The sequence below is a fragment of the Callithrix jacchus genome, chromosome 9 (genome assembly GCF_049354715.1).
Source record: "Callithrix jacchus isolate 240 chromosome 9, calJac240_pri, whole genome shotgun sequence".
Lineage (NCBI taxonomy): Eukaryota > Metazoa > Chordata > Mammalia > Primates > Cebidae > Callithrix > Callithrix jacchus.
Genome location: NC_133510.1, coordinates 99,689,696 through 99,716,278, shown reverse-complemented (window position 1 = coordinate 99,716,278; position 26,583 = coordinate 99,689,696). Strand labels below are relative to the sequence as shown.

Sequence of the window (26,583 nt, the reverse complement as noted above, 5' to 3'; positions counted from 1 at the left end):
TCTTGACATTAATGGAACCAGGATTCTCACCATTAGGGAAAAGAGTTATAATTAGAAAAAGAGAAAACTCTGGAAAGTATCCTCTGGTTGTGAACTGGAATTGCAGGTATTAGAATACATGGTTTTAGATATATAGATAGAGAGCTAGAGAGATATTTATATAGCTATTTTTACATAGATATATTTAGATAGATGATACATTTAGATAAATAAATAAATTTATCTGAACAAATATATTTCCTAGCTCAGCCTATTGAGAGGACCTGGAAGCAAAGCCATATCCATAGCCCTCGCAACTTAAGATTCTAAATACCACTTCTCACTAAGAGGAATAAATTAATTCCAGGGCTGTACAGTGTGTGTACAAGATTAACATCTTGTGGTAAGTGAAAAATGGCTCAAAAAAAACAGATGGAAACATGTCAAAAACTGAAGAGCTAGTCTGGAAAAGCTCCTGCTAGCCAAATCTAGAACAATTTGAGAATCAAAATAAACAATAATGTTAATTTGGCAAAGAATATCCACAGAACGAAACCTACCACAAACACCACTCTTAATAACAAAATGTTGAAAATGTGAACACATTCCCTATGAAACAGGAATCAGACAAATATGCCCACTAACATGATTTTTGTTTTAGCATTATACTGATGGCCTTAGCCAGAACAATAAGGAAGACAAAGGAAAAGGGGAAAAGGATTAGAGAGTCAATATATAAAAATAACTCTATTTCTACATACCATCAATAAACAAAGAGTTCTAAAAGTTTGAAGCTATTTCCAGTAGCTTCAAAAACATACCTAGGAATTAATCAAAGCAAAGACATGTCAGATCTATTCACAGGAAGCAGAAATTATAAATACAATTTTAAAACATTTAGAACTAAATATGAATGAAAACACTTTTAGTAAAAATTGTAGGCTGCTGGCCAGGTGCAGTGGCTCATGCCTGTAATCCCAGCACTTTGAAAGGCTGACGCAGGAGGATCACTTGGGCTGAGGAGTTCAAGACCAGCCTGGGCAACATAGCAAGACCCTGTCTCTACAATTAAGAAAAGAAAAAGAATTAGCCAGGTATGGTGGCACATGCCTGTAGTCTTAGCAACTCAGGAGACTGAAGTAGGAGACTGTAGTGAGCTATGATAGTGCCACTGCACTCCAACCTGGGTGTTCAAAAAAAAAAAAAAAAATATATATATATATACACACACACACACACACACATATGGTATATATTTTTATGTATATGTATATATAAATATATGTTTTATGTATATCTATATATAAATATACATATATAAATATATTTTTATATATTATATATTGTATGTATATAACATATACATATATATGATGCAGCTAAAATATGGTTAGAAAACTTAAATGTTCATGTTTTCTGGATTCAAAGCAATCCCAACCATATTTCCAGCAAGTTCTTTGTTTTTAAATTATAATTGTACAGTTGTGTGCCACTTCTTGACACAAAAACATTCTGGGAAATGCGGTGTTAGCCGATTTTATTGTTGTCTGAACATCATAGGATGTTCTTACACAAACCTAAATGGCATAGCCTACCACACACCCAGGCTAAAAACCTCTACAGCAGATTAAGGTAATAAATACTGTGGGCAATTATGACGTGATGGTATTTGTACCTAAACATAGAAAAGGTACAGTGAAAATAGGATTTTATAATTGCCTAGGACCACCACTGTACATGCAGTCCACCATTGATCAAAATGTTATGCAACATGTGAATGTAATTTCAATCTTTCCTCATTATGTCTAAGTGTCTCCTTCAGATTTTCAAATGTAAAGGATCTTTTTGGTTAACTTTTCAAAATTTGGTTTCTACCTTAATTGCATTGTAATAAAATATGGTTCATATGATTCCAATTCCTTGAAATTTCTTGAGACCTGCTTTAGAGCCAATAGTATAAATACTCCATGCATGATTTAAAACAATAGGCATTCTCCAGTTGTAAGTTAATTGTAGCACTTTTTTCTCATAAATTTATAATCAAATATAAATTTGTCAATTTCCACCAAAAGAAAATACCAAAATTATATGAGGTAAGCATCCTAAAAAGTTAGAAAAGGGACAACTGAATTTGCCAAAAGAAAGAAGGTAGGTACCCAAGAGAAATGAAAATATCTAAACCAAAACTTTACATGAGTTTTCACAGCAGTATTATTTATAATAGCCAAAAAGTGGATCAAAAGTTTTGATCCAAAAGTCTATCAACTGATCCAAAAGTCTATCAACTGATGAATGGATAGACAAAATGTCATATATCCAAACCATGAAATATTATGCAGCAATAAAGAAACATAATACTGAGACATGCTACATGGATGATCCTGGAAAACATGATGCTAAATGAAAAAGCCAGTGACAAAGGACCACATATTATATGATTACACCTACATGAAATAGCCAGAATAGGCAAATCTATAGAAACAGAAAGTGGATTCATGGTTGCTTCAAGCTGAGGGAAAGGAGTTGGATGTAGGGGAGTGATAGTTAAGGAGTGCGGGGTTTCTTTCTAGGTTAATGAAAATGTACTAAAACTGATTGTGTTGATGATTGAACTCTGTGAAGGTAACAAAAACTATTGAAGTGTGTCACTCAGATGGGTGAATTGTATGGTTTTGTGATTTATGATCTCAATAAAGCTGTTGTTGAAAAGGAAGGTAGAAAGTAATAAATATAAAAGCAAAAGATAATGAAAAAGAAAATTAAGACAATAGAAAAGATCAACAAAGACAAAATTTGGTTCTTTACAAAGACTAAAAAATAGACTAATGTTGGAAACAAGTACTAGGTGCCACAAAGAAAATTCAGCACTGAGATAAAGGATCTCTCAGCAAGGTAATTGCACTTTCTGCAGAAAGGGCACTACTCATCAGCAGTCTTGCCATGAGAGTGCAATGAACAAAGGAAAGGCAGGCATATTTATTCGTTATTCACTGGGTCCTTATTGCTGTGTCCAATCTCCATTGGTTGGAGCCAGACCTCACAATCTAAACTAAACCCAATTGGCTAACAACTTAAAACTTTTCTAAATAGGGAAAGACAACAGAGAACAAAGGAAAAGAGGAAGTCCAAATAAGGAAGGGAGAAGAAGTTGCTTGTGAAAGGACCTAGAAAATAACATAAATATCTTGATGAAAACACAAGGACACAGAACGTACTACATGCCTGTGAGCATGTCCAACACATAAATATCTTGGTTAAAGTGCAAGGACATGGAATGTACTTAATTCCTCTATATCTAACAGCCAAATAGGATAGGGCTTAACAAAGAGTTACTAGCAAAAAGCAAGAAGGATTTGAAGAAAGTTAGTCTTTAAAAGAGACTATTATTTCCAAACATTTACGATTATTATTCTTTAACAACAAGGGAAACTTTGAAGAGGAACTTTTTACTTTCTACAACAACTCTCTGGCAAAACAAATGATAAAAATACGAGAGAAGACAAAGATAAATGAACTTAGGAATGAAACACAGGATGTAACTATAGGTAAAGCACAAAGTCAAAAGGTAATAAGAGAGTATAACTTTTTATGAATAAATATGAAAACTCATAAAATGGAAAATTTTTTAGAAAAATATTCATCAAAAGGAACTCAAAAAAGATTACAGACTCAAAGAGATGTATTAATCTCAAAGAAATTGAATCTGTTGGTAAAAATGTGCAAGTATGGTGTGGATAATAAAAATATGTATTTGGTACCTGTCCCCTGATTTCTGGCACAGAGGTCTTAAAACCCTTGGAATTTCCGGAGTGAAAGAAATTTGTTACTCACACAAAGTCCCTGTGGAACATATATGTTTATGCTAAGGAGGTGACTCAGGGTGGAGCTTCCAGATAGCCTCAGGATAGGGGTTATCTTACACATGATTAGAGGGTGAGACTTTCAGCCCCACCCCTCCACCTCCTAGAGGGGAGGGTGGCTGTAAGCCAGGTTATAAAAATTCTTGAACAAAGAGGTTCAGGGTGCACAACCATAAGCCAGAAGGCTGGTGCCCCCAACTCCACAGGGACAGAAGCTCCTGTGCTCAGAACCCGTCTGGACTTTGCCCTTGGTACATACGTCTCGATCTGGCTATTCATTTGCATCTTTTATATTAAGCTAGTAAACATGTAAGGTATTTTCCTGAGTTCTGTGAACTATTCTAACAAATTTTCAAACCTGAGGAGGGAATCTCTGAATTTATAGTCAGAAAGAAGTGTGGGTATCCCAGGTATCACATTTGTGACTGGCCTCTGAAGTGGTGGCAGTGTTTTGGGACTGAGCCCTTTAACTTGTGGGATCTGCTGCTAACTCTAGGTAGACAGCATCAGCATCTAATTGCCTTTTTGTGCTATGGTTATACAAGATGTTATCCTAAGGAGAAATTCGATGAAGTGCATATGGGGATGCTCAGTTGGTGCTGAAGATTGGTTGGTGCTGAAAACAGCACAGGGTTTGTGTCAGAAGTGGTATCAGCAAAAAACACATGGGTTAACATTTATGCAATAATGTACTTTATCACACAATCATATTAAAGAAGAAAAAAATGAAAAAGAAATATTCAATAAAATTAAACATAATTTATAACAAAACTCTTAGAAAATAAAAAATGAAAGACAATTTTCTAAATGTGATAAAGGGCTTCATCCTGAATCCCAAAGCAAATATGGTACTTAGGAGGGAGGTAATAAATATATTTTTAAAATTCATATTACAGATAAGTTTATTCTAAAATGTGTATGAAATGGTACAAGAAATAGATCTTTAAAATTCATATTACAGACAAATTTATTCTAAAATGTATATGAAATGGTACAGATCCTAGAGTAGCTAAAACAATTTTTAGAAAAACTCTTGGCCCTAATAAAATATGAAAAGATGTGTAACCTTAGGAATCAAGGAGATGAAAACTGAAACAACGAGAAAAAACTTTACACCACACAGTTCCACAAAAATGTGATAATAATATCAAGTGTTGGTGAGGACATTGAATAATGGAAAGTTTTCACAACATTGATAAAAATGTAAGAGTAACTTAGCAATATCTAGTTAGTAATGTTAAAATGTTCCTGTCTTGAAAACCACAACCCTGTGTATTAACCCTACAGAAACTCACACATGCATGAGGAGATATATACAAGAATGTCCTTTGTAATATTGTTTATAACAGTGAAAAGTTAGAAAGAATTTAAATGTTTATTTATGGGAGACTGAATAAATCACTTAAAATTTTTTATTAAAATGTGTAATATATAATATATGTGTAATAAATATAAATTTATATATTATTTATATTATGTTATATATATGCTAAATTATGTGTGTTATTTATAATTATATTTATGTATATGTATTATGCATATATAAATATGTATACAATAAATACAATGCATTACGTTATACAATTTGTTTATATATGATATTTGGTATATAATGAAATACGATTTAGCAGTAAAATTAATAAACTAGATTTATGTATAACTGACATTCAAAAAAATCACAAATATAATACTGAGAGGAAAAAAGCAAATTTCCAAAGCAAATTGAAAAAAATTATACCATGCATTATTTGAGGCTATATACATATGAGGTTGACATACAAAGTCACTCATCAGTATGATAAATGCCAAATTTGGAGATAGTACTATCTCCAGGATAGATGAAAACAAAAATGCATACCAGGAAGGGTACACAGGGATTTCAATTGTGTTTGTAAGGTTTTACATGTTAAGTTGCATAGTTGTTATATTATTTTTATACCCATCTAAAATATGTCACAATTTAAATAAAGAAAATGAAGGAATAATCAAAAAGAGAGTAGGCAAATGCAAAAAAAAACAAAGCAGAATTGGTTCTATTAATATCTATGTGGTGCAAATTAAAATCAAAATCACTAAACAGGTATAGAAAAACATATAGTGAAGGAAAGCTATATAAAGAATGTATAAGACCAAAAAATCTTATACATGTATACATATGTGTACTTATAAAAATAGAAACTAAACATTTTGCCATAACACATTTTATAATCAAGAACTTTAAGTTCACTGATAATTAATTTATCAATTTGTTCTTCTAACCACCCTACCTAAACTATTGCCACCACCACCTTCATGCCAAGCCAAATGCTCTATATTATTTCATTTACTTCATAACATTTATCAACATTCTTAACTGTCTTCTTTATTTATGTGTTTACTATGCTCCTTTCATTAGTATTTAAGTTCCTTAAAGGCAGTGATTTCACGTATCTGGTTCACCAGTGTATCCATAGTACCAAAAATAATGCCCAAAACATAGTTATGCTCAAGTAAACTTTTATTGAATTAATTAGTTAATACCTTTCATGTGCCATCATTTCAGAAATAGCTGGATTTTTTAAAATGAGATCTCTTAGAGTTTCCTTTTTTTTACTTCTCATTCTTTGTTGCATTTCTGCACTCTTAATAGAGGAGATAAAATGTTACACATTAAATTTAAATTTTGAACACAGTAGTATAATTTATTCATACTCTAATGCTTATCTCTTGACATTGAAATAAAGTAGTTTCTTTATACCCTCATTAAAATTACTATCAAAGGTAACAGAAGTACCCTTGTAGACAAAAAAAAAATCTGATTATAACAATATCTATGTTAATCTAAAAATTATGTAGTATTATGTAATTGTGAAATATGGTTGTTGGTATATCCTTCTGCTTCATAGTATAATGCGTTTTAAATGTTGCCAATCATCTCTAGATAAATAAATCTCTTAATTTCATTACCTAATATTCAAAATTCATAAATAACTTACTCTTCCAATTTCCATTACAGCAGCTTTGAACTTTAAAGATTTGTTTGCTTTTTTATTTGAAGTACTGTCCTTATATTTCACTTTTTTAATTTCAAGTAGAGACTCATTTCTCCTAACAAAAAAGATAAAGTCAGTCAAAAAGACCTGCAAAAATTTACAGAACTTCCCCAAAGTAATATGTCTTTAAGGTTGTCATTGAAATTATGCAAGAATATCAAAACTGCTTGTGTCCTATGTATAAATTAGACTGTGATATCTCTGTTCATCAAGAAATAGCTGGTCTCTCAAAAGAGCAGAATGTAAATCATATTATAAAATGTGAGTGTCAGTGAAGATATTGAATAATAGAAACTTTTCACAGCATTGATGAAAGTTTAAGAGCAACTTATCAATATCTAATAATGTTAAAATGCTCATGTCTTGGAAACTACAGCCCTGTATATTTACAGAAACTCTCACAAATGCATAAGGACAGATGTATAAGAATGTCCTTTGCGGCACTGTTTATAATCATAAAAAATTAGAAATAATTTAAATGTCTATTTACAGGAGACTGAATAAATTTTAAAATGTATTTCACAATATATGAGAGAATACATTATATATTATAATCATATAATAAAAGCTTCTACAGGGTTTTCTAATATGGGAAAAAAGAGGAGTTGAAGGCATGATGTAGATGGAACAGAACTAGACTGAAAATAAAGTAACATGGACACTTCTCTTACAACTCAGAGAATACTGTAAAAGTAACCCTAGACAAGCTTCCTTGCTTCCAACAGATTTCCATTCTTTGGTTCCATGCTTTGCAAGCTCCCAGCCGCTGCTGCCCTCTGAATACCAACAGGAGCTGAGCTCACCTTTTCCCAGTAGGATAGCCTCACACTGTCCCTTTATTGATACTTGCCTATTTTTCTTGAAATTTCTGTATTTTTTGGAATTTATATTTCTTCAGTAAGTACTAGCCAGGTACAGCAAAACTGCTTAACATGATAAATGGGATCCCTAAACTTGAATAAAATGTAGGGTCTCATTAATGCAAGGTTAATGAAATGATGGGGTGAGTCTGGATAGCTAGTTCCAGGGGTTGGAACTTGACCTAAATCCATCTTGGTTCCTTTGCTTCAGTTTTGATGAAAATGATCCGAATCCCATGGTTGCCTAGAACCCCAACTCAGCTGTGGCAATCCTAAGAATCTCCCAGTTAGTTGACATTAGTTTGGGCAAATGTTTTGCTGCCTAAATTAGAAGCCTTTGATCAATGACCATAAGAGACTTGGGGATCCATCCTTCATAACTTCCAGCCTGGGCCGGCCTTTCATTTCCAGCCAGCTAAGTCTCTTCTCTACAGCCTCTCCTCTCTCTCTCCCTCACTACCAGCGTCCTTGATGTCGTTGCTACGTTCTTCCAGAAACAGACGGGAAGGAGAAGAGGTCACATTTAGACTACAGTCTTTGCCACCATCTCAGCATTCTCCTTCATGTGCAGCAGAACCTTCATCCACTGAATAAATTAAATTCCTCTACTCCTTGATCTGTTCACTGCTCTGTGGAGCTCTGACTGACTGCTTTCCATTTTGATAAACAGTATTTTTAAATTTTTATGCAAAGCAATATTACTGGTGACTTCTTCATTGTTTTAACTATTTATACAGTCGTGTGTCACTTAATGGCAGGGATATGTTCTAAGAAATACTTTCTTAGGCAATTGTCATTGTGTGAGCATCACAGAGTGTACTTATGCAAACCTAGACAGTATCGCCTGCTACACATCTAGGCCATATAGTACAGCCTATTGCTCCTAGACTATAAACCTGTGTAGTGTGTTACTATACTGAATGCTGTAGACGATGCTGTAACACAATGGTCAGTATTTATATATCTAAACATATCCAAACCTGAGAAAAGTACAGTATAAATACAGTATTATAACCTTATACTCCTCTTTCAGAATATTTCTTATTCTTAGTTTAGACTTCCACAGCCAGCCCTCCAAATTTGCCTGCACACTCAAAGTTATCTTCTGTTTTTCTTTGGAATCAAGAACATTATTTAACCCTCCTAAACATCTAATTTTAGCTGCTTTTTGAAAAATTTTAAACTCTAATTCTGACTAATTCTGTTATCATGGCCTGTTTCTTTTAATATAAGAAATTTCCTTTTATTTTTTGAAAATATGAAGTACATATATACTGTAAGCTTCTGTTCTAATAAATGAAGTACCTATTTTAGGAATATCTTTCTGTACGTTTTTAAGAGAATGTTTCTCTTTTGCCGCCATTTCAAAAATAAGTTTCATGTCACTGATGTTTACTTTTATTAAAATGGGATGGACAGATCGATGTCCACTGAAGAAAACCCCACTCTCAGTTGCTAGAAGAAAAGCTAGATTCATTTGGCATCTCTCATAATTGATGTGAGGCACTATCATTTTCTCTGGGAGCAAAGAGAATCATTGAGGCTTAGAGAATAGGAGGGACAGCTTTCAGATTTACTGCTTTTATTTGAGGAACTCCCTCTTCACATATACAAATGGAAACCCCAACAAGTGGCTCTATTTGTTACTACAGAAGAATTAGAAATACGGTAAATGACCAAAATTGGACCCAAAACCCTCTGTGAGAAAGAACTGATGACCTAGAGATACTATTATCCATCCTGACTCAATAGCAAAAGACTTAATATATCTCCAGCTAGAGATCTGAACATGCTCTATTCTCATTTGTGAGTTCATTGTATATATGTTTTTTACTTTTAGTTATTTATTTACACAGATAAGAATTTTCACTCTCTCTCAGGTGGTGGTTTGAACTGTATGTACTCCACTCTCTTTTTCATCTACCTTATATTTCTTAAAACTGACAATGTTACTCATTTTTTAAAGTTGTTAACATGTATAAAACTGATAATTGCAAGTACCTTTTCAAGAAGTCATGGACAGGAATTGTTATCTCTACCATAAGGTGAAATTTTTCCTCATTCATGCATTTTAGCATAACTTGTGTAAAGAATTCCAGAAATCTTGGTTTTTGCTTAAATTTCATAACTGTAAAAACAAGGAAGTTCACATATAGTTACCAATATACTCAATTATTAGTACGGAAGGGTGGCCAGTGCTAACAGTCATTTTGCTCCAACAGGCAAGTTTATTAATTTGCTTTTTAGATTTCTCCATTTTAAAAAGTATATAGGAATAAATGTGGTGTGAACTATTGTTTTTCTAATATCAATGAATTCTTTACAGATTATCTTAAATTTATTTTCTAAATATCTCAGTATTGAGAAAGATTTCATTAAGGTCACTTCTAACACATGACTGACCAGGGAAAAAAATTGTTGATAATTATCATAACTAGTAACGCTAAGTTTTATATTTGACTTTGAATTAATCAATTATGTTGCCATTTCTTATTAGCTAAACTTGAAATTCACATATATATATATATATATATATATTTTTTTTTTTTTTTTACTTATTTATTTTTTTTAGATGGGAGTCTCACTTTGTCACCCAGCTGGAGTGCCATTGCGTGCTTTCAGCTCACTGCAACCTATGTTTCCCTGGTTCAAGCAATTCTCCTGCCTCAGCCTTCCGAGTAGCTGGGACTGTAGGCACCCACCACCATGCCCAGCTAATTTTTTGTATTTTTAGTAGAGACGGGGTTTCACCATATTAGCTAGGATGATCTCGATCTCCTGACCTTGTGATCCTCCCACCTCGGCTTCCCAAAGTGCTGGGATTACAGGTGTAAGCCACTGTGCCTAGCCCATTTTTTCTTTTTTTGAGACAGTCTCACTCTGTCACCCAGGCTGGAGCGCAGTGGCACAATCTCAGCTCACTGCAACCTCTGCCTCCCAAGTTTAAGTGATTCTCCTGCCTCAGCCTCCTGAGTAGCTGGGATTATGGGTGCCCACCACCATGCCCAACTAATTTTTGTATTTTTACTAGAGATGGGGTTTCACATGTTGCCCAGGCTGGTCTCAAACTCCTCACCTCAGGTGATCCACCTATCTCGGCCTCCCAAAGTGCTGAGATTACAGGGGTGAGCTACTGTGCCCGGCCACTAATACATTTTTCAATGCCCTAGTTTTTGTAAGCTTTATAGTAATGAGCCACCATCAAGGTTCTGTCTTTCCAGACTTTAAATCAGGCACCTATTTAGGTCTCTTTCGTTACTTGGCAATCAGGATTCCACATTACTCTGAATGGATAAGAATTCAAAATATTCTGCCTGAAACAGGTGAAATCTTCAAGTAGACAACAGAAACAAGATCCACAGAATTAATATCTTCAGGAATAAACTGAGTGAACAGCACATACACAGCCAGTTCACCTACCTTCTTTCACGGCACCTTTGACAGACCAATTCAAAACTACAGGATAAAGAAATATAGGGTCTTCTCCTCCTGAGAGTTCAGATGTAACATCTAAAGTTGAAAAATTCAAAAATTGTATGTTCTGTTTAATAACCCAAAATAAAAATTTTTTGAGTAATTCAAAATAAAAATTATTTAAAAGAGATGAAAAACAGGAAAATACTAAAATATTCTAAATTATGTGCCTTAAAATGTCAATTATAGCATTACATTTTAGAAATAAAAAAAATCAAATTATTTGCTTCACTTTTCCCCCTAAAAGCTAAGGGGTCCACCACCAAATAGGTAAAAAGTTTCTAAGGCATTATTCTCTCTTATTCAACAGCTGTCCTATATCAGCAAACCCAAGACTCAGAAATCTACCAATTATATTAACTCCATTTTAGTAAAATTATCTTCAAAAGCTAGTAAAGTATAACACAGCCACTGGAGCCATACTGGCTGGGTTCAAATTCTAATCATGACATGTTTTAGTTATGAAACCTTGGAAAGTTATTTAGCTTCTCTGTGCCTCAATTTATTCATCTTTAAAATGGAGATAATAATAGTACCTTCCTCATATGGTTTTTACATACAGGTTGCATAAGTTTTAATGTCTATGTTTTATAAAAATAGTATATTTTGTAAAATAGTAACTGGCACACAGAAAACAATGTACAAAACTATCATTTATTATTGTTGTTTTTGAATTTACTATTCTTTTTCTAACCATTAGACCATCAGGAAGAATTTACCACTTAGCTACTTATAGCCCATTGTGCTTCTCGGTAAAATATTTTTACCAATATTATGAAAATAAATAATTCATACTTATAGAACACTGTACATTTTAAGGAATTATACTTTCTATATATAATAAGATGATTACAGCTTTCCCAAAGCTAGGTTAACTAGTTATAGAAACAATCAAACACTTAGTTCAAGTGTCATAAATCCATGCTTGAAACAGGCATGGAACATATTAAAAGAGAGAGAGATCCAAGTCAGTGAAGCCCACAAGACAGAACTGAGGCGCACAGTAAGAAAGGTGAAGTAGGGACATGGAATTCTACAAGCATAGCCAGGTTCCCAAAGGCCATGGAGCAAAAGTCTTTAAAGACTTCTTAGACGAAGCCTGGAAACATCAATCGGTTAAATGTCAAAATGTACTTTAACATGTTGCAGCAACTATCATACTTGGTTTAAGGCTCAAATTTGAGTAGTCTCTTGTTCTAGAAGATTTAAAGTACCTGCTTTTTAAAAATGTGACAATACTAATCATCACCAGAAACTAACTCAATTTCCCAAGTAGCTTTCCAGGCTGCAAATTCCAAAACACCAATCATTGCATTAACACATTGGTTCATTATGAAATTACTACAGTACAACGACCTAAAATTAAACTCATCTTTCACTCTGCTTTCTACTCTGGAAGATGTTGGTTCAAACCGTTTACACGTTAACAACCCTCACACTATCCCTTTATTTCCCAGTTGCATTTTTGCCTTTAAAGCAGTGATTCTCAATTCTGTACCTCCCATAACCCCCTCCCACTCTCCCTTCAAGGATACCCAGATTGTTGTCACAACTAGGTGGATGGTGTGCTGTACTTCTGTGAGTAGAGACCAGGGATGCTACTCAAAATCATACAGTGCCAAGCACAGTCCCTCACAACAAAGAACTACCTGGCCCAAAATGCTAATAGTGTGGAGGTTGAGAAAACTTGCTTTAGAATCAGAAGACGCAGGCTCGAGCCCAAGCCAGCTACGTAATCCTAAGTAAATCGCTTAATCTCTATGAGCCACATCTGTAAAAAGTGGCTAACAATCCATTAACAGGGTATTGTTAGGATTAATGATATAATGTAACAGCACTGTGTAAATCTTAAAGAGTTTACCAATCTAAGGGTTTACAATGCTAATCTTATTGTAATCCTTTGAACCAAATATTTTCTTGTTTTAAAAAACTTAATGCTAAACAGAAGTATACAGAAAAAAACAATGATTACATTGCTTTGTCAGTTTGAGGAGGTGTGTCTCCAACAAAGCCAGCTGTTCACTTATCTTTTCAGGCAACAGTATCTGCTGTGGCTTCTTACTCTTTAAAGACTTCTTAGAAGAATCCTAGAAACATCGGTAAACGTCAAAATGTACTTTAACGTGTTGCAACAACTGTCATTTTCAAACAACATCCTTTAAATTATGTTTTCATACTTTCATATTTGGTAGATAAAAACTATGATCTACATAATATTAATTAATAATAATGAATAATCACAGTCATTGTGTTCTAATTAAATGCAGACACATTCCACATTTCATGGAGATTGACCAAAATGCTGCTTTGTTTCCCTCTCCCTTTCTCCCAATAATTTCCACCCTCCAAAACCTGCATTCTCAAAGCAGCTGAGACTATGTCTCTAAAAATCTTGAAAAGACAATTCAAAGAGGAAATGTATCCCTTTATTCCTTTTTTTCCTTTCCTTTTCCCAGAAGGAGCTTCTTTACAACTTAGCTAATTGCCTTTGCCACTTTGCCTTTCATTGAGTAAGGGGATCAGTAATTACTGGATTAAGAATCCGCCTATCTGCACTCAGGCTCACAACCATGTTTTCTCTGTCTGAGCCTGAGAACTGACCTGTTAATGTCTCTTGTTCTCCAAAAAACCTTCCAAGCCCCTTTAGGCTTAAAGGAACCTTGAGTAGCTCTAGTAATTTCTGACTACTATAAACTAACAATCTCTACAATCTTAGATGGAAGAATCACAACCTTCCGCTGAAGTATAAGCTTCAAGGAGAGGGGCATGAGGCCTGTCCTACCATGATGTGAAAGGCCCTCAGTCAAGGCCTGCGTGACATAAAGGGGCTGATGGACTCAGAGAGAAGACACTGGATGGAACCAAAAAAAAAAAAAAACCCTTCCAATTGCTTCCAGCTTAATCAAAACTCCCTAGACAAAACACCCTCCCAACTAAAAAAAAAAAAAAAAAAAGGTATTATGGCTTAAAAAGTCATCCAGTAAAACAGTGGTGATTTTAAAGATTTTTTTGGCAAACAAATGCTTACTTGGAAATTCAACATATCACAGAGATAAAAATGGAGCTACTCTAACTCAAACAGTCAGGGATGAGAGTCTCTACCCGCACCCAAGCCATGAAAGGGACTTCAAGTAATTCCTAGGCAGTGGCTCACGTCTGTAATCCCAGCACTTTGGGAGGCCAAGGCAGGAAGATCACCTAAGGTCAGGAGTTCAAGATCAGCCTAGCCATCATGGTGAAACCCCATCTCTACTAAAAATACAAAAATTAGCCAAGTGTGGTGGCACATGCCTATAATCCCAGCTACTTAGGAGGCTGAGGTAGAAGAATCACTTGAACAGAAGGCAGAGGCTGCGATAAGCCAAGATCACACCACTGCACTCTGGCCTGGGCAACAGAGTGAGACTCTGTCTCAAAAAGAAAAAAAGAAAAAGAAACCAAATGAACTAAGTAACATTTCAAAACTTGATCTCCAAAAATATGTTAACTACGTAGTTTCAAGGAAAGGCAATAAGCATAAGGGAAGGCAGATATTAAAAGTTCATCTCAAAAATTAGCCGTCTCATAAGAGAATGTAGGTGTCACAGTGAGTTTCAGAAATCGACTTTGAACACAAAGTTAAAAAAAACTCTGACATGTATTTGCTGCATTCAATGACCCACCCAGAACAGTAAAATCTTAGATCTAGAAGAGACGTTAGAGAGCTTTTAAGTCTCATGTCCAGCTGGGTGTAGGAAGCTCTCTATGATTGCCTAACTGATGGCTGGGAGTGGTGACTGGGGACTATTCAGTATACTAGCAGAGATTCCTTCTTAATTTTCTTCACTATAACTCAAAAAAACAAGACAAAACCCAAAAGCTCTTTACTAGATTTTTTCACTTATTTGTAAATACAAGTGTCAAATTTATCAGTTTTCTAATGTTTCATAATACATTACCCCTAAAGACCCAAACTAAACATAGGTTTAAAAATGAGAAACAAACACAATTACCTCCTCTGGCATTTCTTCTTGTTCATCACCACCATCCAACAGAGACTTGCTTTCTGGTGTGATGTCCAACATTTTTTTCCCATAATTTATAATCATTACTGCCAGGTCATATTCCCTCCATGAACGTAGAATCTAATTTAAAATATTGATTAATTATCTCTGTTGGGCATTCTTGTCTATTTTCAAGTGTAATGCATCATTTTTTCATAAATTCAAAAGCCCCATAGAGTTTTCAGTCTAAGAATCCCCATTTTATTGTTAAGAAAACTGTAAATTTACCTCCAGATCATATTAATACATTTAGTGCAATTAAAGATGCATAATTCAACTATTTTAAGTAAAGGACTAATAACAGGATTTCATCAGTAATAAACTTCCCATATCTCTGGGCCATATAGCCATATACCTTCTGATACAGTGAGTTAACTATTAAGAAAACAATTCTTTTCAAAAAAGTCCATATCTAAAACGTTATTTGTAAAGGCCACGTCACTACCACCTCTTATCTTTAGTCGCTTTCTATGGGAAATGACACAATTACTGACCTTATGGTATCTTAAAGAGTATTTATATCACTAAGTGATTTTTTTTTTTTGAGACAGAGTCTTGCTCTGTCACCAGGCTGAGTGTAGTGGCATGGATCTCAGCTCACTGCAACCTCTACCTCCTAGGTTCAAATGATTCTTCTGACTCAGCCTCCTGAGTAGCTGGGATTACAGACAGGTGCCACAACACCCAGCTAATTTTTGTATTTTTAGTAGAGACAGGGTTTCACCATGTTGGCCAGGATGGTCTCAATCTCCTGACTTTGTGATCTGCTCCCCTCGGCCTCCCAAAGTCCTGGGATTACAGGCGTGAGCCACCACACCCAGCTATCATAAGTGATTTACAAGACGTTCTGCTAGAGGACTGGGCTAGATAGAAGCTGTTTTTGGCAGATTCCCCATCAACCCGAGGGGAAGTGAGCATTGTAGGCATAAGAGGAAGGGGCCTATTTAGCCTCTCTCACATCCCCTATTACCAGTTCTGTGGCCTTCGCTATTCTGGCCCTTACCTACCATTCTAGAGTAATCTTCCACTACTCATCTCTTTGTACTTTAATCTTACAAAATATTGAGCCGATTATAAAATCTGATGGTCACCATTGTGCTACAGGACTTCATGTCTTCCACAGCTGATCCATTCCTCAGAACAGCTTTCTGCACCTTGTTTATACAGCTTCACCTTGCCATTAAAACCTGGGCTCTAGCATCAACTTCAGGAAAGCTGCCCTGGCCAGCAATCTGATTTCCATAGATTCTGCAATCAGATTGCTGGCCAGGGCAGGTCATAGGATGGGGACACATTCACTGTGAGCCCCTCATGGCAACTAGGAGTATAAATAAGTTTGCGTGAATTTGTTATATGTAGATATATTCTGTTGAGTACATTAGTATTTAAGACAAGTGTATCAGTTTGTTCTTACGCTTATAATAAAGACATACCCAAGACTGGGTAATTTATAAAGGAAAGAGGTTTAATTAATTCACAATTTCACATGGCTCAGGAGGCCTCAAAATCATGGCTGAAGGTGAATGAGGAGCAAAGTCAAGTCTTACATGGTAGCAGGCAAGAGAGAGCTTGTGTAGGGGAACTCCCTTTTATAAAACCATTGAATCTTGTGAGACTTATTCACCATCAAGAGAACAGCATAGGAAAGGCCTGCCCTCATGATTCAATTACCTCCCACTAGGTCCCTCCCATGACATGTGGGAATTACGGGAGCTACAATTCAAGATGAGATTTGGGTGGGGAGATAGCCAAAGCATATCAATAAATAACAACTTTTACTTCTCATGCAGGGAAGGGATATATAACGTTGCTGAAAAGTAATGAGTGTCTGCTTAGACCTGAGAAACCGTACCTAATGCTAAGAACTGGAACATGTTTCTATGGGACCAGGGCAAAGGCACTAAACTAATAGTGACTGTGGAACAGAGTGTGGAAAAGAAAGTGCCAAAATACACTGTTCACAATAGCAAAGACTTGGAACCAACCCAAATGCCCATCAATGATAGACTGAATAAAGAAAATGTGGCACATATACATCATGGAATACTTTGCAGCCATAAAAAAGGATGAGTTCATGTCCTTTGCAGGAACATGGATGAAACCGGAAACTATCGTTCTCAGCAAACTGACACAAGAACAGAAAACCAAACACCACATGTTCTCACTCATAAGTGGGTATTGAATAATGAGAAAACATAGACACAGGGAGGAGAACATCACACACCAGGGCCTGTCAGATAGTGGGGGTCTAGGGGAGGGATAGCAGAGGGTGGGGGCATTGGGGAGGAATAGCATTAGGAGAAATACATAATGTAGATGATGGGTTGATGGGTGTAGTAAACCACCATGGCACATGTATACCTATGTAACAAACCTGCATGTTTTGCACATGTACCCCAGAAAAAGTATAATAAATAAATTTGTTTAAAAAAGAAAGTGCCAAAATAAATTTTATGAGTGTTTTAAAATTATTTATTTATTTATTTATTTTACATTTTGTAGAGGCAGGGTCTCTCAAAGTGCTGGGATTACAGGCATGAGTCACTATGTTTGGCCAAAATAAATTTTAAATAGAGAGGTAGGGTAGATCATGCAAGGCCTTGAATGCCCAGCAAAACAGTCAAATCTCATTATTAAATGTATATGAGAGGGAGAAAGTTTTACTATAAGGAAACAGAATTGAGCTAAGTTTTGCTATAAGAAAATAGAAATAAGTCTCCTCTCCACTCTACTTAATTTTGTTTTCTGACATATTTAGGTACTAAGTTTATAGATAACTGAGCAATCTTTTCCCCTTGTTTTAATATGCTAGTAGAAAATAATAAATGATGAAGAATTTTTCCAACCAAAGGAAAAAACAGGACTGCTCCTATTTAACATACCAAGAGATAAAACAAAAAGAGTATGTCAGATGTTTAGCATAACAATTTTTAAATGACACACTGAAGATGATGAATCTCACTAGTGGCATGTTAGAAAAAACTGCTGCCTAAAAAAGAAAGACTCAACCATCTGAAAAGATTACCAATTTTAAAAGCAGAACAGAGAAAAGAAACAGAGCCATTTGACTAATCAGGTTTTACATGTCCTAAGAGAAAACCCAACATTGTTTATATCAAATGAACACCTGAAATGTGGGATTCAGGGTTAGTCCAGGATTCTGGAACTATAGGCCAGACTGGAGGAAGCTTCTAGAATGGCAATTCTCAACATATTAGGGACAAAATCCAGTTAAATATCAACATTCTGACATTAATATATTATTTGTTTTTGAACATTCAGAACACATTCGGGCTGGGCACAGTGGCTCATGCCTGTAATCCCAGCACTTTGAGAGGCAGAGGTAGGCAGATCACATGAGCTCAGGAGTTCAAGACAAACCTGAGCAACATGGAAAAACCCCATCTCTACAAAAAATACAAAACTTAGCCAGGTGTGATGGCATGTGGCTGTAGTCCCAGCTACTCAGGAGGCTGATATTCGAGGACTGTTTGAGCCAGAGAAGTGGGGGTTGCAGTGAGCTGCGATCATGCTGATCTCTGCCTCAGAAACAAACAAAAAACACATATTCAGGGTCATTTCTATAGTAACATCATTTGGATTTCAATGATTCCCCAAGTGGGAGAAGAAGGGGTGGGGGTCCTGGGTAGCAAGTCAGGAAAGGCACAGAGCCAGTTAGAAACTAGTGTATGCTGAGAGAAAATTCATCCAAAGCTGAGAAAATGGCATGTGAATTCAAGGATGTCAGCCTCCACCGGGCCCCAAATGCTGGTTCTAAGCCCAATTTATTCTAGGTCAGCATTCTCTCCCATCTTCTTCAGTGGCTCACCCAAACCCACCCATTCTCAAATCTTTGAAACCCACCCTTACCCATTACCTCCTTACTGTCAGCAAATGACCTTGCTTCCTGTCCACAGATGAAAATAAGGGAAATGGAGCTTATCTCTTATTCACAAACCCATCATCACACATCTGTAACTACAACCACCCTTCCCTCCTTGAGAAGGGAGAAGCAAATCTCTTGTCAAGACTAACCCCTCCCACATGTGCTGGGATCCCACTGCCTCATGCTGTCAGGGATCTTGCTCTAGTCCTCACCCCTCCTCTCTTAAGTCTTCATCCTTTCCTTTTCCTGGTCCCTCCTCATCAATATTACAATGTTTTGGAGTACCTGGATAAGCAGAATTGTTTTTTTGTTTGTTTTTAGCAGAAGTTGCTATTGACATGATGCAAGCAACAAGCTGCCTTGAAAAAGAGTTTCTTTCTTCTGGAAGAAACACTGCAGTAACTGTTAGTTACTTAAACATACATAGTTGTGTTCAGCGCCCTGGTAAGAGAGGACAACCTGGCCTCCCTTTATTTGCAAAAGATACCCCTACCCTGGAAATACTCACTGATGGAAGAGCTTTTTGGAGGTCAGGGTAGACCAAGCAGATAAATGCATTCTAAAGAAAAGTAACCTTGGAAGATAGACTTTGGGCCCAGCATAACATGAATTAATGTGTGTTACTGTAACACTGGAAAAAGAAAAGCGCGCTTTGGATTGCATAGAACCCCCACTTTCAATGATGTCACCATGTGACAATGACAGAACTAACAGCAGCAGGAACATTCTTAGGGTTGGGAGGGGTTAGGAATGACAGAATAGCTTTAGACTAATCAAACTCTTCAGTTCTTCCTCTTGCCTAGTATTTAGAAGAAGGATTGGCCTCTTGGACTAAGTGCACCCTTGAAATTGTTAGATAATTCTCTTCCCTTCGCACTCTACGCGCTGCCCCCTGGTGATGGCATCTGTTTCTATTGCTTTAATTGCAGTCCAGACACTAAAGACTTCTTTGTCTTCACACACATTTCGAACCTCCTGAGCTCCAGACTGATAGGTCCTATTGCATAATGGCCACTTCTTTGGCTATCCTATCAACTTCAAAATTCAATCTGTTCAAAACTCATTACCTTCTCCCCCTTCACCACCCAAAATTACTCCTCATGCAGCATTCAATGAGTAGCATTATATTCACCCAACTGCCCAGGTCAGGTAGCTGAATATTACCACTGCCTCTTCCCTCTCCCTCCTTTATTCTCTTTATCTATCAGAGTTTCAGATTCTCAATTCGATCAATTCTATCTCATAAATAATTTGAATCCGTTCCCTTCTACCTCCATTTTCTCCATACCAGTTTAGTTTATCTTCTCTCACCTTCTAACTCATCTCTGCCTCAGGTACTATTTCCTCTCATTATTAGCTGTGTACAAGAACAATTTCTTTTTTCTAAAATACAAATCTCCTTATGTCATTCCTGGGTGTGAAAGCCTTCAATGGTGCCTCCCTGACCTCACAAGAAGGCCATTTATCACCTGGACCCATCTGTTGCTCAACTGAAATATTGCACTATATCCTCCATAATAAAAGATAAATTTGATTATTTTCCCTAACTCTAAAATTATTTCATATTTTCTAACTGATTACTCCCTGGAGTGATCAACATTAATAATCCTATGCCTTCATGTATTTTCCCAACCTAATCTTTACCTTTGAGCTTTGCTTACAGTGTCTTGCCATAAAAATGTTTTAATCATCATGTAATCTAATTATCTATTTTATTCTGTTTATCGTTTGAACTTTGTGGCTTATCAAGGAAAGTGTCCCCTGACTCCAAGGCCATATAAATATCCCTAAGTCTATCTAGACTTTATTTTGTTTATGGCATGATATAAGGTTCTGGCTTTGTTTACTTTCAGATGAACAGTCAAGTTACACTAGCACCTTTCATTAAATAAACTATTATGATACTCTATCATTTTCTCAATGAATCAAATTGCTACCTTTGTCATATATTCATTTCTTCTGTAGACTTGGGGGCCATTCCTGGACTCTCTATTCTATTGCACTGAACTGTTTGCCCATTACTTTGTGACACCATTTTTTATGAAAGTGGCCTTATGGCAAACTTTAATATCTATTGCGGACTTCTAAATTAATCAGCTTCAGAGAAACCCAATTAGAATCCTAATTAGAACTGTATTAAATTTAAATATTATTTTAGGAAGGATTTGCACTTCTGGATCTATCTACCTGTTCAAGAACTTGATGTGGCCTGTCCTATGCTCAAATCTGATTTTGTGTCCCTCAGTAAGATCCTACGGTTCTTTTATCTAGATTCTTTAACATTTTGTTAAGTTTTGAATATTGTGCATGGTAAGTGGTATATCTTACCCTCTCCATTTCTAACCTATTGCTAGTATTTTTAAAAACCTATCAGTTTGTAAGTGTATTACATATGATTACTTTATATATTCTCTTTATAATCCTAGTAATTTTTTACCAGCATTTCATGGGGTTGTGAGATCAGTAAAATTATAGATCAATTATACTTTCCTAATATTATAAAATTATTTTCTATCCTTATCTATTACATGAGAAAGAACATCTAAAAATACCAAATCTCACTGTTAGGAGTCAGCATCTATTTCCTGTGGCTGATTTTTAAAGAAATTGCTCCAGAAATTTGCCATTCAGTATATTTGCTGTAAAATATTGGTAAATGTCTTTGTCACTCAATAGCTTCTTTCCTTTCCTAATTTATTAGAAATTTTATTAGGAAAGGTTACTAAGTGTTATCAAATGTCTTTGTGGCATTTTTCATATAATCTTACTTTTCTTCTTTAACTTGCATTGCAAAAAATTAATGTTTTGTTCTAATTCAGACTCAATTTTTAATACTTGACAATGAGATTGCCCTAGGACCAGAAAGTGACCAAATGCCATTCAGAACAGAGAAGGGTGATCAGACAGAACAGATCTGAAGGATACCACATAATGACTCTCTTGGTTCTGATTAATATTTTGGGCTCTGAACTTTGCTTTTTCTGATATGAAAGTTGCCACTTCTCCTTTAATTTGTTTGCATTTTCCCAGTAGCATTGTCTAACCATTTATTTTTTCAAGCATTGTTTGTCACCATGTTTTAGAAGAGTTTCTTGAAATACAATATATTTGAACCTGACTTTTTACCCCATCTGGAAATTTCTGCCTTCTGAATTCATTCACATTCAGTGAAGTGAACAATATACTTAATTATATGCCTTCTGTCTTATATACTTTCTCTTTTTCCTTCTTACTTTTGCTGAAATTCACCATTTTTTCCTCCCTGTCAGTTTTTCCTGTTCCTATTTCCTCTCTCTCATTCCTCCCTGTTCATTTTTTTCCCCGTCAATTTAGAAGTCCTACTATGCAGCTGGGCACGGTGGCTCACACCTGTAATCCCAGCACTTTGGGAGGCTGTGGCGGGTGGAACACCTGAGGTCAGAAGTTCAAGATCAGCTTGGGTAACATGGTGAAACCCCACCTCTACTAAAAATACAAACATTTGCCAGGCATAGTGATGCATGCCTGTAATCCCAGCTACTCAGGAGGCTGAGACATGAGAATCGCTTGAACTGGAGAGGCAGAGGTTGCAGTGAGCCGAGATCGAACCACTGAACTCCAGCCTCAGCAACAGAGTGAGCCTATGTCGCAAAAAAAAAAAAAAAAGGAAGTTCCACTATGCTGTAAAGTTCTGCTCATGGTTACCTATTTCTCTGAGTCATCTTTAAATATATACAGATACACACATATATATGCTATCAAAAAATAATTTTATAATACGTGTATTTTATATGTATATGTGTGCCTGTGTGTGTGCGTGTGTGTGTGTACATGCATACATAAAACGTGCAACCATGCACCAAATATCTTTCCCTGCTCATACCTCCACTGACGCCAGGCAGGATAGAAGTTTTAGTTCTAGGTTATTAATAAATTTTTCTTTCAAGGATAACTCTTCTCTTTAAAGAATCCCTACTTAGCATTTATATTACAAAGTCCTAGTCTCACCATTACTATCTATTTAATTTTAATAATACATATATTGCAAGATTCATTGCTCCCATTATTCTCCTTTTTCTCTTTCCCTGTCTTGGGATTTCTGTTCTGAATCAATTGTCATTTGATAGAGTATTTCCTCAAGTGTTTTCCTCAGATAAGTACATGGGCAGAATACTTTTTAATGCCTGCACTTCTGATAATGTTTATTTTGCCCTGACAAATGAATGATATCTTTTCTGGTTATTAATTTTTGGACATCGGTCTTTTTCCCTCAGGATTCTACAAATGTTGTTCTAGTGTTTTAATTTCTAGCATTGCTGATATGAAAAAAAAGTCTGAAGCTAATTGATTCTTTTTCCATTGCAAATAAATGTTCTCTGGGTCTCAAAACTTTAAGATTCGTCCTTATCCTTTGACTTCAGGGATTTCACCAACCTGTATTTCCATTTGTGTTCTGACATGAATCCTGCCTGGAACTCAGGAAGTCTATTCCTTCTCCATTTTCTTTGCTCTTCTACCTCCAGACTTCTTTTGACTTCATGTTATGACATCTGGATCTGCCTTCTGAATTTATTTACCACCTCTAGGTAATTCTGCACTATGTTGCAGGGGGTATTTCTTGAGCTTTCAGATTTGACTCCAGAAATACTTTAATCTCACTCTTCATCCATTTGATTTTTTTCAATCAAATATCAAATTCGTTTGTTCAGTTACAGAAGGGTTATTTTTGTTTCTTTTCTTCTAGATCACATGATTGTATCTCCTTCAAAGTTTTCTCTGCCTTTTTTTAACCAAGTCTTCTCTAGTCTTTTTCCAACATGGTGAGAGTAGAAACAATGATTTTGGTGTCTGGCTTGCTCTTCTTCCCTTGAAGTACTGAGTCTCCTTCAGTGAGTAATTGCTTTTTCCTTCCTGCTAATGGCTTACATTCCCTCAGCATCTACACATTCCAGGTCACAGTGGTCTCTGCAGCACTGGCAAGCCAGTGAGAAACGGAACAAATATGATTTCCTGCTCTTGAGGTCAGGCCATGAGCAGCCGCAAATAATGGCTTCTTTGCTAAGGTGGAGTAAAGAAGCCTCTCTGCTGCCAGACCTCCACAGAAGCAAGCTTACATCCTAACTACAGCAATGGAGCAAATCAGCTCACCTACACAGCGTTCTTCCAGATTGCTGGTTAAATCACAAAGGTCCTATGAGAACCACATAAAACAGGCAGGCAGACATGGCCCTTCTTTGAGGGAATCACTGGATTCTGTCAACTACAGCCTTTGAGGAACCACACAATGCTGGTCTTTCAGCCAAGCAATGAGAATAAACAAGCTGACCTCTGCCTCTTGTCTCTCAGTTCCTTCTTGTTTCCAAGGTGAATGAAGTCCCGTAAAAAGCCCTTCCCTCAGATATTCTGGCCTAAGATACCCCCTCCAGCCTTTACCAACTGGCCTGCTCAGGCTACTATATATAATCTGCCAAAATAAAAATTGAAAAGGAGAAAAGTCAGGGATGTGTGATTGAGCTGCCATCTATTCAGAATTCCTCATCTTTTTACCTTAAAACAACCTTCTTGCAAGCCTTTGAGCTATAATAAATGCTTTCTAGTATTTCTTCTCATTAACTAAAGCCTAAATAAATTTAGTTAACTATTTCAATTGTTTTCCCATATTTTTGTAAAAAAAAAAAAAAAAAAGCAAAACACTCGGGAATACAGTAATTCAGTTTACAAACAACACTAAGCACAACTCGGCCTATATAGACCTCTTACAATAACTGTCAAATCAACAGGTTGGGAATCTGTTGCTCCATATGAATGGTCTGCCCTGCTTAAACGTGCCCACTCAACTCTAGGCTAAAAACTGGTCATGAACCTCTAAGTCCACTCACTTGCATAGTCCTTTATGCCCTCTGCCACCAAAGCTGTTCCTCCTCCATCTGTCTCAGCTCTACTCTTCCTTCCTCTTGCTACAGGGTCATCCCAACTAAAGTAGGCTCAGCCCATAAAACTGTCTCCTTTCACTGCTTTTCTTTTTGCTTACAACATTTAAAGCTTCATGAAATTATATTTCATGTATATGTTTGTATTCTGTCTCCACCACTAAACCACAAGCTCTGTGAGAAAATGTTGGTTTCTTTTTAAATAAAGAATGCCTATAGGTAGAATTACCTAATCTCTAGTTTGTCTCAGGACCCAACCTTGCCTTACATTCAACCAATTCACGAGTTATTTTACCTGCTTGGTCTTAGCAGGCATTTGTGTTTGTAACTCTTGCTCAGAGAATACCTAAGTCTCAACCCCAGAGTGACGCCTTCCCCAATCACCCCAGCCCTTAGTGGTGATCTTCCTGCCTCCCTGTTTGTGTCACCACCATCGATGTATCAACTAAGCTAGAAACCTGGGTGTCAGCCATGATTCATTCTTCTTCTCCTACAATTACTATGGGGTTCTAATTCTTTGTGCATATGTCAAGAGCCCAAACCAGTGCCTGATACAAATATAAATATTTGTTGAATGAAGGAATGAAACAAAAATGAAAAGTCTGTTTATATTCTGACCACACTCTTGCCTATGTCTTCTCCTGGGTTTAGATGTCCAGATACAGCACTCTTGACTGGCACAGCCTGAATTCACTTCTACGGTTTGTCCTCTGTTGAGTTCAGGGCCCTACACACCAACCTCAGAATCATCCTTAGGCTCTGCCTAGTCAGCCCTTTCCTTCAGGCCTAACTTCATTTGTTTACATTCTAATGTCTTGAGATTAACATACCCCTCCATTATTGACTGTTCACTTATAACCTGGCTGCTTGGCCTCTTGATGTCTTCTAAACCCCAGTATCTCAATGCCTGGGTTAAGATACTTAAAGTCTGCCTGAAAGTTCCGCAAAAATCACAACCTGATAAGATGATATGCAGGTTTATTGCAGTACAATAAATATATAATTAATGTTTTAGGGTTTTGAAACAAATATGTTCTGTGTGACCATATATAATGCCGATAAAATATACAAATGCTATTTCAATTACATCAAGTTTTACTTTGTGAAGTACCACAGTTTCATCAAAAAGTCTTCAGATTGCTATTCTATAATGTTTAGCCTCTACATTTGCTTTTGATCTAAAAATGCTTTTAAGGTGCCATTTTTAAAAGTGTTCTCATTGTGATTAAAAGCAGACTTTCTAAATCATCATTGCTCCTAAAGTTTGTGATACTAGATAAAGAATGAGATAAATACCTTTGTTATGTAGAAAACACAACAAGCTATCATGTGCTGTACACTTTGAAAACTCGCAGTATGTTTCTTCGAACAGACGATATTTGGTAGTCCTTGCAAAACCACTATACACTTTATCAAGATCTAAAAATTAGAATCACAGTGATTTTTGTTTTAAAATGTCATCTTACTCATTTCATTATAAAATGTTCCATTCAAATCATGTCAGCTTTAAGAAACAAAATTTTATTATCATCAATAATTA

At 36.0% G+C, this 26,583-nt stretch overlaps 1 protein-coding gene across 8 annotated transcripts in view; it reads right to left on the bottom strand.

Moving 5' to 3' along the window:
- Window positions 1-26,583, bottom strand: part of CFAP54 (cilia and flagella associated protein 54) — a 363,952-nt gene that overhangs the window by 239,012 nt on the left and 98,357 nt on the right. For 7 of the 8 annotated variants that reach the window (XR_013522378.1, XR_004728978.3, XR_013522375.1 and 4 more), the window contains 7 exons: window positions 26,340-26,462; window positions 15,198-15,329; window positions 13,178-13,292; window positions 11,152-11,241; window positions 9,733-9,859; window positions 6,815-6,926; window positions 6,360-6,460 (listed from right to left, as the gene is read on the bottom strand). Coding sequence is in view for 2 of the 8 variants with exons in the window: in XM_017976307.4 (XP_017831796.4) it covers window positions 6,360-6,460; window positions 6,815-6,926; window positions 9,733-9,859; window positions 11,152-11,241; window positions 13,178-13,292; window positions 15,198-15,329; window positions 26,340-26,462 (800 nt within the window). In the remaining 6 variants the exon portion in view is untranslated. The remainder of the gene's footprint in view (window positions 1-6,359; window positions 6,461-6,814; window positions 6,927-9,732; window positions 9,860-11,151; window positions 11,242-13,177; window positions 13,293-15,197; window positions 15,330-26,339; window positions 26,463-26,583) is intronic. The other variant, XR_013522376.1, reaches the window with a different exon arrangement.